This window comes from Nannospalax galili, unplaced genomic scaffold (genome assembly GCF_000622305.1).
Source record: "Nannospalax galili isolate Female #2095 unplaced genomic scaffold, S.galili_v1.0 scaffold212, whole genome shotgun sequence".
NCBI lineage: Eukaryota > Metazoa > Chordata > Mammalia > Rodentia > Spalacidae > Nannospalax > Nannospalax galili.
In genome coordinates, this window is record NW_008333884.1 from 3,354,198 (window position 1) to 3,366,937 (window position 12,740).

Genomic DNA, 12,740 nt, shown 5'->3' on the forward strand with positions numbered 1-12,740 from the left:
TCATGTGGGTGCTGGGATTCGAACCTGGGTCGTCTGCACGAACAGCCAGTATTCTTAAACACTGAGCCATCTCTCCAGTTTCTTGTCTTTTTGAAACAGGGTCTCCCTGTAGCCCCAGCTGGCCTGGAACTCACTATATAGACCAGACTGGCCTTGAACTCACAGAGATCTAATTGTAGTGGCATATGCCTGTAATCTCAGGTACTTTGGAGGCTAGGACAGGAGAATCATAAATTCGAGTCTAGCCTGGGTTATATAACATGGCCTTGTCTCAAAAAATGAAATAAGGGCTGGCAGTATGTTTCAACAGGTACGGCTACTTGCTGCTAAGCCTGAAGACGAGTTCAGTCCCTGAAACCCACATGGTGGTCAGAGAGAACCAAATCCTGCACATTGTCCTGGCATGTAGGTGTTCTCACACACAAATAAGTAACTATATAAAATATAAACTTTTAAAAAAAGAAATAAGACACAGTGTGATAGTAAGTATAGGTCTTTTAAAATGTAGGTGCCTGGTCCTAGAGAGATGGCTCAACAGTTAAGAGCACTGGCTGCTCTTGCAGAAGACCCAGGTTTGGTTCCCAGCACCCACATGGTGGCTAACAACTGTCCATAACTCTAGTTCCAGAGGAATCTAATGCTCTCTTCTGGCCTCCACAGGCATTGCAGGACACGGGCGCACTTACATTGCAGGCAATACACTCATACACATAAAATAAAAATAATAAAATATTTAAAAGTAGATACCCACCATTGCTTTCAGCCTTTTTCTGTATTTAGTTTGACATACTTTGGGAGGCACAATGGGCCTTGAACGTGGTAAGCACTCTACCACTGATCTGTATCCTTAGCCCTGACAAGAATTTTTATAATGACTGAGTGGGGTTGGAGAGATAGTTCAGTGGTTAAGAGCAAATACTGCTCTTGCAGAGGACCAGAGTTCGAGACCCAGCACCCATGTCAGGCAGCTCACAGCCATGGAACTCCAACCTTAGGGGATCCAGTGCCTCCTCGGTACACACACACACACCTTTATAATGACTGTTGAATTTTTTCAAATGCTTTTTTTCCTATCTACTAAGACAACTGTAGTTTTTCTTTTGTGTGTGTGTGTGCTGCTGTGTGTTTGCACATGTGTTCTGGCATGTGTGCCCATGTGTGTATATGGAGGTCAGCTGTTGGTTTCAGGTGTCTTCTTCAGTCATTCTCCACCTCATCTTTTGAGATAGACTCTCTCACCCCTTTGGCCAGCAAACTCCATCGATCTACCTATCTTGGTATCCCTGATACTGGGTTTACAAAAGCACTGCCACCTCTGGCTTTAACTGGGATGCTGGGGATCTGAACTCAGTTTCTGTCCTTGTGTGGCAAGCTCTTTACCAGTTGGGCCATCTCCCCAGCCCTGTTTTTTTTCTTTATTAATGTGACACATTACATCAACTTTGGGATTGTGAGTAAAACTTGCCTTCTTGGAATAAATCCTACCTGGTCTTGACATGACCCATTTTATGTAGTCCTGGACTTGATTAATTTACTAATATTTCATTGAGGATTTTTTGCATTTTGTTCATAAGTGATTTGTCTGTAGTTTTCTTTCTATGAATATCGTTGGTTTTTTCCTATCAGAGTAAACCTAACATAAAATGATTTGGGAAATCTTCCTCTTATATTTTTCAAAATATTTATGCAAGGTTCTATGTGTGTGTGTAATTTTTTTCCTTAAGTGGGAGATAGAATTTCACAAATAAAGCCATGTCTATTGGGATATTAATTTGTGTGTGTAGTATGTGTGTGTATGTGTCTGTGTGTGTTCATGGCTGTGTGTGCATGTGTGGAGACCAGAAGTCAATGTCAGATGTCTTCCTCATCACTTTCTACCTTATTTTTGGAGACAGGTTCTCTCACTGAGCCTGGAGCTCTCTATCCTGACTAGACCATCTGACTAGCAAACCCCAGGGATCCACCTGTGCCAGGGGTTCAAACCAGTGACCCCCGGGCAGTCATGATTGGGGATGAGTAAGCACGCCAGCCCCCAATACCCGGGGACACTCAGACGCAATGGGGACAGGGACTCATTTATTGCAGGTGTTACAAAGCTTATAAAGGCACCTGGAAATCCCACCCCGCCAGGGTGTATCTTAAGGATGGTTACGCTCTGATCATGCACTCCTCAGCAGTGCGGAAGTATTCTTCAGACTTTCAAAGCAAGCCAGGCCGTGCCCCCAGTAACTTCCTTTCGGACCTATGCAAGGTGGGGCCTTTAGGTCCCCACACACCTGTCTCTGCCTCCCCACTTCTGGGATTACAGGCATACATGGCTGTGCCCAGCTTTTTACGTGGGTGCTGGGGATCCAAACTCAGGTCCTTGTGGTTGTGCAGCAAGCACTTTACTAACAGGGCAATCTGCCCAGCCCCTTGTTTTTATTTTTTTGAGACAGGATCTCTGTAGCTCAGGCTGGCTGGGAACTCATTATTTAGACCAAGTTGGCCTCAAACTTGTAGCAACTTTCAGGCCTCAACCCTTCAGGTGCTGGAGTTACAGGCATGAGTCATGCATACTTCCAGAACTGTTGGGATATTTAAAATCAGTTTTTCTGATAGATAGGGAAGCTATGTAGATTTTCTGCCTTTTTGTATTTGTTTTAATAATTTTAGTTTTCTAGGAATTTACTCATTTTTATCTAAGGTTTGTTTTTTGTCTTTTTGAGACAGGGCCCCCTGTAGCCACCACAGCTGATCTGGAACTCACTATGTAGACCAGGCTGGCCTTGAACTCACAGAGATCCGCCTGCCTCTGCCTCCCGAGTGCTGAGATCAAAGGCGTGCGCCACCACACCCAGCTTACAGTCATTTTTAATATTGTCATATCTAATTTATAAGTAGATTTATTTATTTTTTTTTTATTTTTTATTTTTTTTGTCTTTTTGAGACAGGGTCTCCTTGTAGCCCCAGCTGTCCTGGAACTCACTATGTAGACCAGGCTGGCCTTGAACTCACAGAGATCCGCCTGCCTCTGCCTCCGGAGTGCTGGGATCAAAGTCGTGCGCCACCACACCTGGCTTACAGTCATTTTTAATATTGTCATATCTATTTAATTTATAAGTAGATTATTTATTTATTTTGTCTTTTTGAGACAGGGTCTCCCTGTAGCCCCAGCTGTCCTGGAACTCACTATGTAGACCAGGCTGGCCTCAAACTCACAGAGATCCTCCTGCCTCTGCCTCCCAAGTGCTGGGATTAAAGGCATGCGCCACCACTCCCAGCCGTAAGTAGATTTATAATGAAGATTCTTTTCATTCTAAATATTGAAGAATTTTTTAGTTGATAGATAAGGTAAAAGTTTATCAGTTTTACTAATCTTTCAAAGAAAAATTGGTTCATGTGGGCTCCCCCCCCATTTATCCATTTTCTATTGAATTGATTTTTGTTCTTTCATTATTTCCTTTCTTTTACATAATTGGGTTGAATTCGTCTAGATTCTTTTGATGGAAGCTTAGATCTTTGACACTACCTGTTTTCTTCTCCGGTGTAAGCATTTGGAGCTGAATTTTTCCCTTCAAACATTATTCTTGAGATATCTTACAAATTTGGATAGATTATATTTTCATTTTTGTTCAGTTTATAATTTATTTTTTAACTTTCCTGATAATTTTTTTTCTTCAACAGATGGGTTATTAAGAGATTCTTGCTTAATTTCCATATATTTGAGATTTCCTAGATATACTGGTATTAGTTTGTAATTTAATTCTGGTGTGATAATGTACCCTATATGATTTCAGACTTTTCACATTCATGGAGACTGGTTGATTGCTAGCATATGGACTATCTGTATGCAAATGATCCAGATGCATTTGAAAGGTGCTTTCTGCAGTTGCTAAATGATCTAATTAGGTCAGGCTGGTTGATAGTTAAGTTTCATAATTCTTCATATACAGATATCAGAGAGAATGCTGGAACCGATTGTCATTGTGTATTTCCATTTAATTCTGTTAGGTTTTGTGTGTGTGTATGTATTTTGAACCTTTGTTGTCAGCTGCATATATTTAGTGTTACATGTTTTCATCTGACGCTATTATTAAATGTCCTTTTGTTCTAATTTGTTTCTCCATTGCTGTGACAAAATACTCTGACCAGGACCAACTTGGGGTGGAAAGGGTTTATTCAGCTTACATCTTCCAGGTCACAGTTTATCTCTGAGGGAGCCCAAGGTAGGAACTCAGGGCAGGAACCTGGAGGCAGGAGCTGGAGCACAAGCCATGGAGGAATGCTGCTTACTGGCTTGCTCCCCTGGTCCCTGCTCAGCCTGCTTTCTTATGCAACATAGGCCCACCTGCCCAAGGATGGCACCACCCATAGTGGGCTGGGCCCTCCCACACATCTTAATAATCAAGAAGATGCCCCACAGACTGGCCACAGGCCAGTCCAATGGAGGCAATTCACCAATTGAGCCTCCCTCAACCCAGGTGTGTCAAGTTGACACTAAAGCTATTCAGCACATCCTTTATCCCTGTTAGTATTTCTTGTCCTGAAGTCTACTTTGCTATTAATGGTGTACTTCTTCCTAATGTACTTCTAACTTACTATTTCATATTTGAATTGTTTTTTGTTTAGACAGTAAGTAGCTGAATTTTCTTCATTCTGACAGTTTCTTTTAATTAGAGTACTTAAACCTGTTTATACTCAATATAATTCTGTATTTTGGTTTAAGTTTTTTATCTTGCTGTTTATTTTCTATTTGTCTCATCTTTATTCTTTTTTTAGATTTCCTGATTTCTTTTGTTTGATGCTTAAAATTTATCTCCACTATTATTAGCTGTACTCTGCTTTTTAAATTATTGCTCTAGGGTAATGCATTTTAGCTTGGCCTACTATCAAAATATATTGCAAGCTGGGCATGGTGGCATACCCCTGTAATCCTAGCTCAGGTGGCTGAGGCAGTTATACCACAGATTTGAGGCCAGGCTAGGCTATGTAGTGAGACCCTTTCTTTTTTAAAAAAAAACAAAACAAAAACTTTAATGTATATGAATGCGTCGGATCCCCTGGAACTAGAGTTAGGATGGCTGTTAGCTGCCATGTGGGTGCTGGGAATCAAACCCAGGTCCTCTGCAAAAGCAGCCAGTGCTCTTAACCACTGAGCCATCTCTCCAGACCCATGACACCCTTTCTTAACAGAGCAAAAATATAAACTGAGTGGCTTAAATAACAAACATTCATTTTCTTGTATTTCTGGAGGCTGGAAGTCCAAGATCATGCAGGTAGGTTTAGTTCCTGGCTGCTGTGATCTCAGTGTGTTTATAAGACCTCCTCTTGGTGCTTTTGGAGGGAGAGAGCTCTCTATTCTCTCTCATATATGAACAATAGTCCTGTTGTGGGGTTCTATCTTATGACTTGATTCCAGTTACCTCCCAAAGACTTTGTCTAATACCATCACATGAATTTGGGGAGCACAAATATTCAGTCCATAATTTTGGTTTTAGAATCTCATTTTTATTTTTTATTTATTCTTTAAATTTTTATTAGTGTGACTGCACACATGTACCACAGTGGGCATGTAGAGGTCAACTTTTGGGAGCTGATTTTCTCCTTCCACTGTGGATTCTGAGAATTGAACTCAGGTTGTCATGTTTGTAAAACAATCACGTTTACCCACTTGTTGGCCAGCTTGTTGGCCTTATTTATTATTTTTTTGAGGCAGGCACTCACTGTAACCGAGGCTGGCCCTAATGTGGTGATCCTTCTACTTTAGCCTTCCAAGTACTGGGATTACATGTGTGAGCCACCATGCCTGGCTTGGTGCATGAGTGCGTGTGTGCATGCATGCATGCATGCCTGTAGGCTGTCATACCTAGGTGAGAATCTCTCACCTAGAGCTCATCAAGTAGTCTAGGCTGGCTGACCAGTGAGCCCAAGGAATCTGCCTGTCTCTGCCTCCCTAGCCCTGGGATTACAAGTGTGAGTCACCATACTGGTTCTGGGGATTGAACTCCGATCCTCATGTTTGAGTGGCAAGCACTTTATTGACTGAGCCATCTCCCTAGCCCCTTGTTTTGTTTTGTTTTGTTTTTTTTTAAATAGGAGTCTCACTCTGTATCCTAGTCTGGTCTGGCCTATAATGGAACTTACTGTGAAACCCAGACTGTCTTAGAGTTTGTAGAAATCCTTTCTCAGCCTCGTGCTGGGATTACAGGTGTGAGCTACCAGGCCTGACTTATCTTGCTTTTTGAGTGAATTTTTGCCCTTTATGGGGCTTTGTGTTATTTTGTTTGTGTGCTTGCTTTGTTGAGTTGAAACAGTCTCGCCATGTAATCCAGGTTGGCTGGCCTGGAACTTGCTATGTAGCCCAAGCTGGTCTTAACATGATCTTCCTGCCTTAGTCTTCTGAGTATAGAGATTTATAAGCATGTGCCACCATGCTCAGCTATGTGTTATTTTAGCATTTGGAAAATAATTGGCTCATCACATTTTACAGATCTTCCATATTTGATATATTTCATTCCATTCTTGGAGTGAAATTCACATTCATGGAGCTAGAGAGATGGCTCAGCAGTTAAAAGCACTAGCTGCTCTTGCAGAGGACCCAGGTTCAGTTCCCAGAACCCACAATGGTGGCTAACAACTGTCTGTAACTCCAGCTCCAGGTGAATCTGACACCCTTTTCTGACCTCACTGGGGATTGCACCACACAGGTGCACTTGTATCCATGCAGGCATAACATTCATACACATAAAAATAATGTATTTTTTAAAAAATTCACATTCATGCTGAGTGTGGTGGCACATGCCTGTAATTCAGCATTCTAAGGCAGGAGGATCTTAAATTTGAAGTCAGCTAGTGATACATAGCAAGACCTCTCAAAATAAAAAACAAAACAAGAATGTATATTAATGCTACTAATTTCATGAGGAAAGCGTTAAGTATTGGGAGCTAAAAGCAGGAAGATCAGAAGTTCAAGGTCATCCTTGGCTACATAGCAAATTCTAGGCCAGCTTGGGTTATATGAGACTCTCCCTATCTTTAAACAAATAAAAACCTCAAAAAAGTTCATAGCAGTGAATATAGTATTCAAACATCCCAATTTTCACAAGCAAACAGCATTTCCATTGGCAACAACTACTGTTTGCTTTCTTTGAAAACAGGTACTTTCATGATTTGTCCATTGATAAAATTAAGATTTTCCAACTGGCTGGCTCTTTTCAATTTTTTTTTTTTTTCTTTCTTTTTGGTCTTTTTGAGACAGGGTCTCCCTGTAGCCCCAGCTGGCCTGGATTCACTATGGAGACCAGGCTGGCCTTGAACTCACAGAGATCCCCTGCCTCTGCCTCCCGAGTGCAGGGATTAAAGGTGTGCGCCACCACCCCCAGCCCGGTTCTTTTCAATTTAAGGTTTTTTTGGGGGGGTTTTTTTTTTTTGGTCTTTTTGAGACAAGGTCTCCCTGTAGCTCCAGCTGCCTGGAGCTCAATCTGTAGACTAGGCTGGCCTCGAACTCACAGAGGATCCACCTGCCTCTGCCTCCCAAGTGCTGGGACTACAGGCGTGTGCCACCATGCCCAGCCAATTTAAGTTTTATAATTATTATTGTCATTTTGTGTGTGTGTGTGTGTGTGTGTGTGTTGCACACACATGCTCACACATCATGAAGCATGTGAAGGTCAGAGGACAACTTTCAGGAGTCACTTCTGTCCTGTCATGGGCTCCTGGAATCTAACTTAGGTCATCAGGCTGTGTGACAAGTGCTTTTCCCCACTAAGCCATCCTGGAAGCCCTGAATAGGCAAGTCCTTAGGACAATATTATCTGTATTTATTCCAAATAGCAGACTGTCCAAAAAAGGGGGGGAGGGGCTGGAGAGGTGGCTCTGTGGTTAAGAACACTGACTGTTCTTGCAGAAGACCCTGTTTCGAATCCTAGCACCCACATGGCAGCTAACTACTACTGTTCATGAGTCCAGTTCCAGGGGATCCGACAGCCTCTTCTGTCCTCCGTGGGCATTGCACAACATGAGTGCACTTACCTATATGCAGGCATAGCATTCATACACATAAAATAAAAATAAATAAAATAATTAAAAAAATTTTTAATTGTTGGATATTTTACAAGAATCTGCTTTTTCTTTTCCAGGCCATAATGCAGCAGGGAAATACCTCTATCAAACCTGTCCTCCAAGTCATTGTAAGTGCCTACATGTGTTCAGAAAAACATTGTATTTATAACTTGCATTTGATGAAAGACACATGGTTTTGTCTACTTCAGCCAGTCCACATTGTAATCCTGAGAGAAGAGCTGGGCCTTTCAATATTACATTGCAGGAGCTAAGCATGGTAGCATGTGCCTGTATTTCCAGCATTCAGAAGGCTCTCAGGAAGATTACTGTGAGCTCAAGGCCAGCCTTGGCTACATAGCAAAACTCTATTTCAAAAACCACATACACCACACACAAGAATTATGTTAGCTAAGGTCAAACTTTTAGAGGTTCAGATTTAGGTTTTGTTCCTATTCTTTAACTGCCTACTCACTAAACTCCTAACCTTATGTTCCATCTGTTCAAATCTGCTTTACGTTTGACCTGCAGAGAAATACATTTAAAATTAGCTTAGGCTGGTGAGACGACTCCAAAGGTAAGGGTATATGTCACTAAGCCTGAGGACTTGGGTTCCATTCCCAGGACCTACTTGGTAGAAGGAGAGAACCAACTCCTATAGGTTGTCCTCTTCACAACTGCCACATGTATAACGTGACGGACATGCTCTCTCTCTTACAGGCATGTACACACATGCACAAGTAAATTTTTGTTGTGGGGGTGGTGGTGGTGGTAGGGTTTTTTTAGGAGGTCTTTTTGAGACAGGGTCTCCCTGTAGCCCCAGCTGACCTGGAACTCATGTAGACTAGACTGGCCTTGATCTCACAGAGATCCGCCTGCCTCTGCCTCCAGAGTACTGGATTAAAGGTGTGCACCACCACCCCACCTGGCACAAATCAATATTTAAAGCTTTTTTTTTTTTTTCTTTTTCTTTTTGAGACAGGGTCTCCCTGTAGTTCCAGCTGGCCTGGAGCTCACTCCTGGAGACCAGGCTGGCTTCCATCTCAGAGATATGCCTGCCTCTGCCTCCTGAATACTGTGATTAAAGGCATGTGCCACCATACCTGGATTTAAAGCATTTTAATGAGCTTGTCTGCTTACAATTCATTCATCATTGAGGGGGTTCTAAAATGTAATGGGAATTTCAAACATCAGTAGAAGAGAGAATCCAGGATCATTCCTATGGATTTGAGGAGTAGAAGGGTCTTCACTGCTCCTAGACAGCTAGTCTTCATCAGTGGTGACATAACTCACCTCCTTCAGAAACCTGCCTCTGCTCTCCTTCAAACCCAGGGAGTGTCTAGACTCTGCCAGAGATCATTATGACCATGCGTTGCTTGTCTCTCGTCTGTTCCATTTGCTTTAGGGCAAAGATTTTTTTCCATTTTGTATTTTTTGCTTGTTTTCTACACAGTACCTTGCATATGTTAAGTGCCTATATATATATAAAATATATATTATATATAATAGATGTAAATTATTGACATTTCAGTTTATATTCTTTTGAATAATGGTGGAGAGAGGTTGGTAGGAAAATCATCAATCAATTTTCTTTCATTTGTGTTTAGGTGTCAGGAGAATAGGCAAGCAGTTCATCTTGTCTTAAATTAATGGCAGATATACTCTCCTGCCACTTAGGCTCACTTACCCTTAGGGATTGGGCAGACAGCCTGGCTAATGAATCAACTTTTCTATCAACTTTTCTAGAACATCCGTCCCATTACTACAGGGAACAGTCCACCCCGTTATCGACTGCTTATGAGTGATGGCTTGAACACACTGTCCTGTGAGTATGATGCAAAAGTCTAAACTTTGTGAATATTTAGAAATAAAAGCACACCCTCTCCTCTGATTGCTATTTGGAGCACCTGAAGTCCACATTTGCTTGGCTGTGGGCTTTGTTCAGCCAGAGTTGCAGCTGGCAAGCGTCTGACAGTAGCCTGGATACAGCAGAAAGCTGCCATTCAGCTTAATTAATTTTCTCTAAGTGGTGCTCTATGTTTTCTTTGATTAATTTCCCTAAGGGTAGTATTGGCATTTGTGAGTGTGATGGGTTAGCTATACTTGCTTTTTTAGGGGTTTTATTTCTGTCTTGGACGCTTTAAAAGGAAGACAGGAGAACATTTGCAGAACATTCACTTGTTATCTGTAGCCACAGTGGTAAAGACCTAGAAAGGATTTTTTAGTCTTTTTCATGATACCTGAATGACAGTAAAAATGATTTTGTGACCCTCTGAGAAATAAATAACATCTAGGAATAGCTGTGAATGTTTAACACGCAACAGATTTACACTGTTTTCTTCTAGGTAGAGTCTGAATACTTTACTTTAAACAGGAATGTGTTTAATTATTTTTCTTTGTGATCCACTTTCATGTTCTTCAGACCAGCAGGTTTCAGAGACTAAAGTTCTCTCTCTGCTTTTCAGCTTTCATGTTGGCAACACAGTTGAACCGGCTTGTCGAGGAAGAGCTATTGGCCAGCAACTGCATTTGCCAGATTAACCGATTTATTGTGAATACGCTGAAAGATGGAAGGTACATGTTTTATTTTATTTGTATTATAGAATGGGAACTAATTTTTGAACAAAGAAAAATATTATGCTAAAATTTAATTTGGAATTTTAAAAAGGCGGGTATGAGTTTTCAGCTAAGAATTTATAGCTAGTCAGTTCTGAACTCAGCTAACTAGCCATTGCGTTGAGGGAAGAGAAATACAGAAAAAAAAAAATTGTAAATCCCGGAGCAGATGATGGAAGAGAATGCATAATTCTACTTGTTTCTTATTTATTCAGCATGATTTTTAGTATCTTTTTATGAAGAGGTTACTTACTGCAAGAAAAACATACTTATATAATCTAGTCCTTTTTTGGCAATGTTGAATCTTTCATAGTAAATGTGGTATTCGGGCAATGTTGCGTATGTTAAGTACTTTCAAGATGTTCCATGCTAGAAAAACAACGGTGAACAGAACTATATTTCCATTCCTAAAAAATTATTTTTTAAAAAATTTTGTTTTGTGTATGACTGTATTTTTTATGTGTATGACTGTATTGCCTGCATGTATGTAAGTGCACTTGTGTCATGCAATGCCACAGAGGTCAGAAGAGGGGATTGGATCCCCCTGGAACTAGACTTTTTTTTTGAGGGGGTGGTCTTTTTGAGACAGGGTCTCCCTGTAGCCCCAGCTGTCCTGGAACTCACTATGTAGACCAGGCTGGCCTTGAACTCAGAGATCTGCCTGCCTCTGCCTCCCAAGTGCTGGGATTAAAGGCGTGTACCACCACACCTGGCCGTATTATTTTAATTTTATGCGTATGTGTGTATTGCCTGCAGAGACCATCGGATCCCCTGGAACAGGAGTTAACGGACAGCGGTTAGCTGCCATGTGGGTGCTAGGATTCGAACCTGGGTCTTCTGCAAGGACAGTCAGTGTTCTTTAACCACTGAGACATCTCTCTAGCCCTTATTTAACTTTTTTTTTTTTTTTTTTTTTGGTCTTTTTGAGACAGGGTCTCCCTGTAGCCCCAGCTGTCCTGGAACTCACTATGTAGACCAGGCTGGCCTTGAACTCACAGAGATCTGCCTGCCTCTGCCTCCCAAGTGCTGGGATTAAAGGTGTGCCCCACCACGCCTAGCCCTTAACATTTTTTTTATTATTATTATTTTTTAATGGTATGAGTATATTGACTTCATGTATATAAGTGCACCCATGTCATGTAATGCCTGTAGAGGTCAGAAGACGGCATCAGATTCCCTGGAACTAGAGGTATGGGTGGTTGTTAGCCCATGTGAGGTGCTGGGAATTGAATCCGGGTCATTTGTAAGAGCAGCCAATGCTCTTAACCACTGAGCCACTTCTCCAGCCCCACAGAATTTATTTATTTATTTATTTATTTATTTATTTATTTTATTTTTATTTTTATTTTTATTTTTTGGTCTTTTTGAGACAGGGTCTCCCTGTACTTCCCCCTGGCCTGGAACTCACTATGTAGATCAGGCTGGCTTTGAACTCATAGAGATCCACCTGCCTCTGCCTCCCAAGTGCTAGGATTAAAGGCGTGTGCCACCACGCCCAGCTTTATCGGTCTTTTTGAAATAGGGTCTCCCTGTAGCACCAGCTGGCCTGGAACTCACTATGTAGGTCGGGCTAGCCTTGAACTCACAGAGATCCACCTGCCTCTGCCTCCAAGGTATGCACCACCTTATTTTAGGGAGAGATTTATATATCCTTTTTTTTTTCTTATTCTATATTTATTGGCTATGTCTTTTCTAATTTGAGGTTTAACTTTTCTGTTCTTAATTTGAGTATCTTACAAAAATCAATTTAAGTTTTTTTTTGCTGTTTCTTACATTTTTAATGCTACTAAAACTTACATGTTTGCACATGTGTCTTTAATCTCTATGTATTTGATTATAACTAGTCACAGTCGGTTCCACTCAGATCCTTAGTACCTAAGTATGGATGTAAAATCATCAGGTAAATTTCACTGGTAATGTTTATCACCTCTACTATTTAACATGAAGTAAATTTTTAAAATTTTTTTAATAACTACATGATTAGAAGAAGCATTTCATTACAGCTTTAACATATTCAGTAACACACTCCAGAGCAAGAGTACATCTCTTTCAAAAGTGGCTGTAAATTTTTAGGTTCACAGTTG

At 41.2% G+C, this 12,740-nt stretch overlaps 1 protein-coding gene across 2 annotated transcripts in view; it reads left to right on the forward strand.

The window, feature by feature from the left end:
- The window catches only part of Rpa1 (replication protein A1), a 78,786-nt gene that overhangs the window by 15,312 nt on the left and 50,734 nt on the right, over positions 1 to 12,740 (forward strand). For both annotated transcript variants that reach the window (XM_008828791.3, XM_029561447.1), the window contains exons 2-4: positions 8,121 to 8,171; positions 9,787 to 9,865; positions 10,506 to 10,614. In XM_008828791.3, the coding sequence (XP_008827013.1) occupies positions 8,121 to 8,171; positions 9,787 to 9,865; positions 10,506 to 10,614 (239 nt within the window). The remainder of the gene's footprint in view (positions 1 to 8,120; positions 8,172 to 9,786; positions 9,866 to 10,505; positions 10,615 to 12,740) is intronic.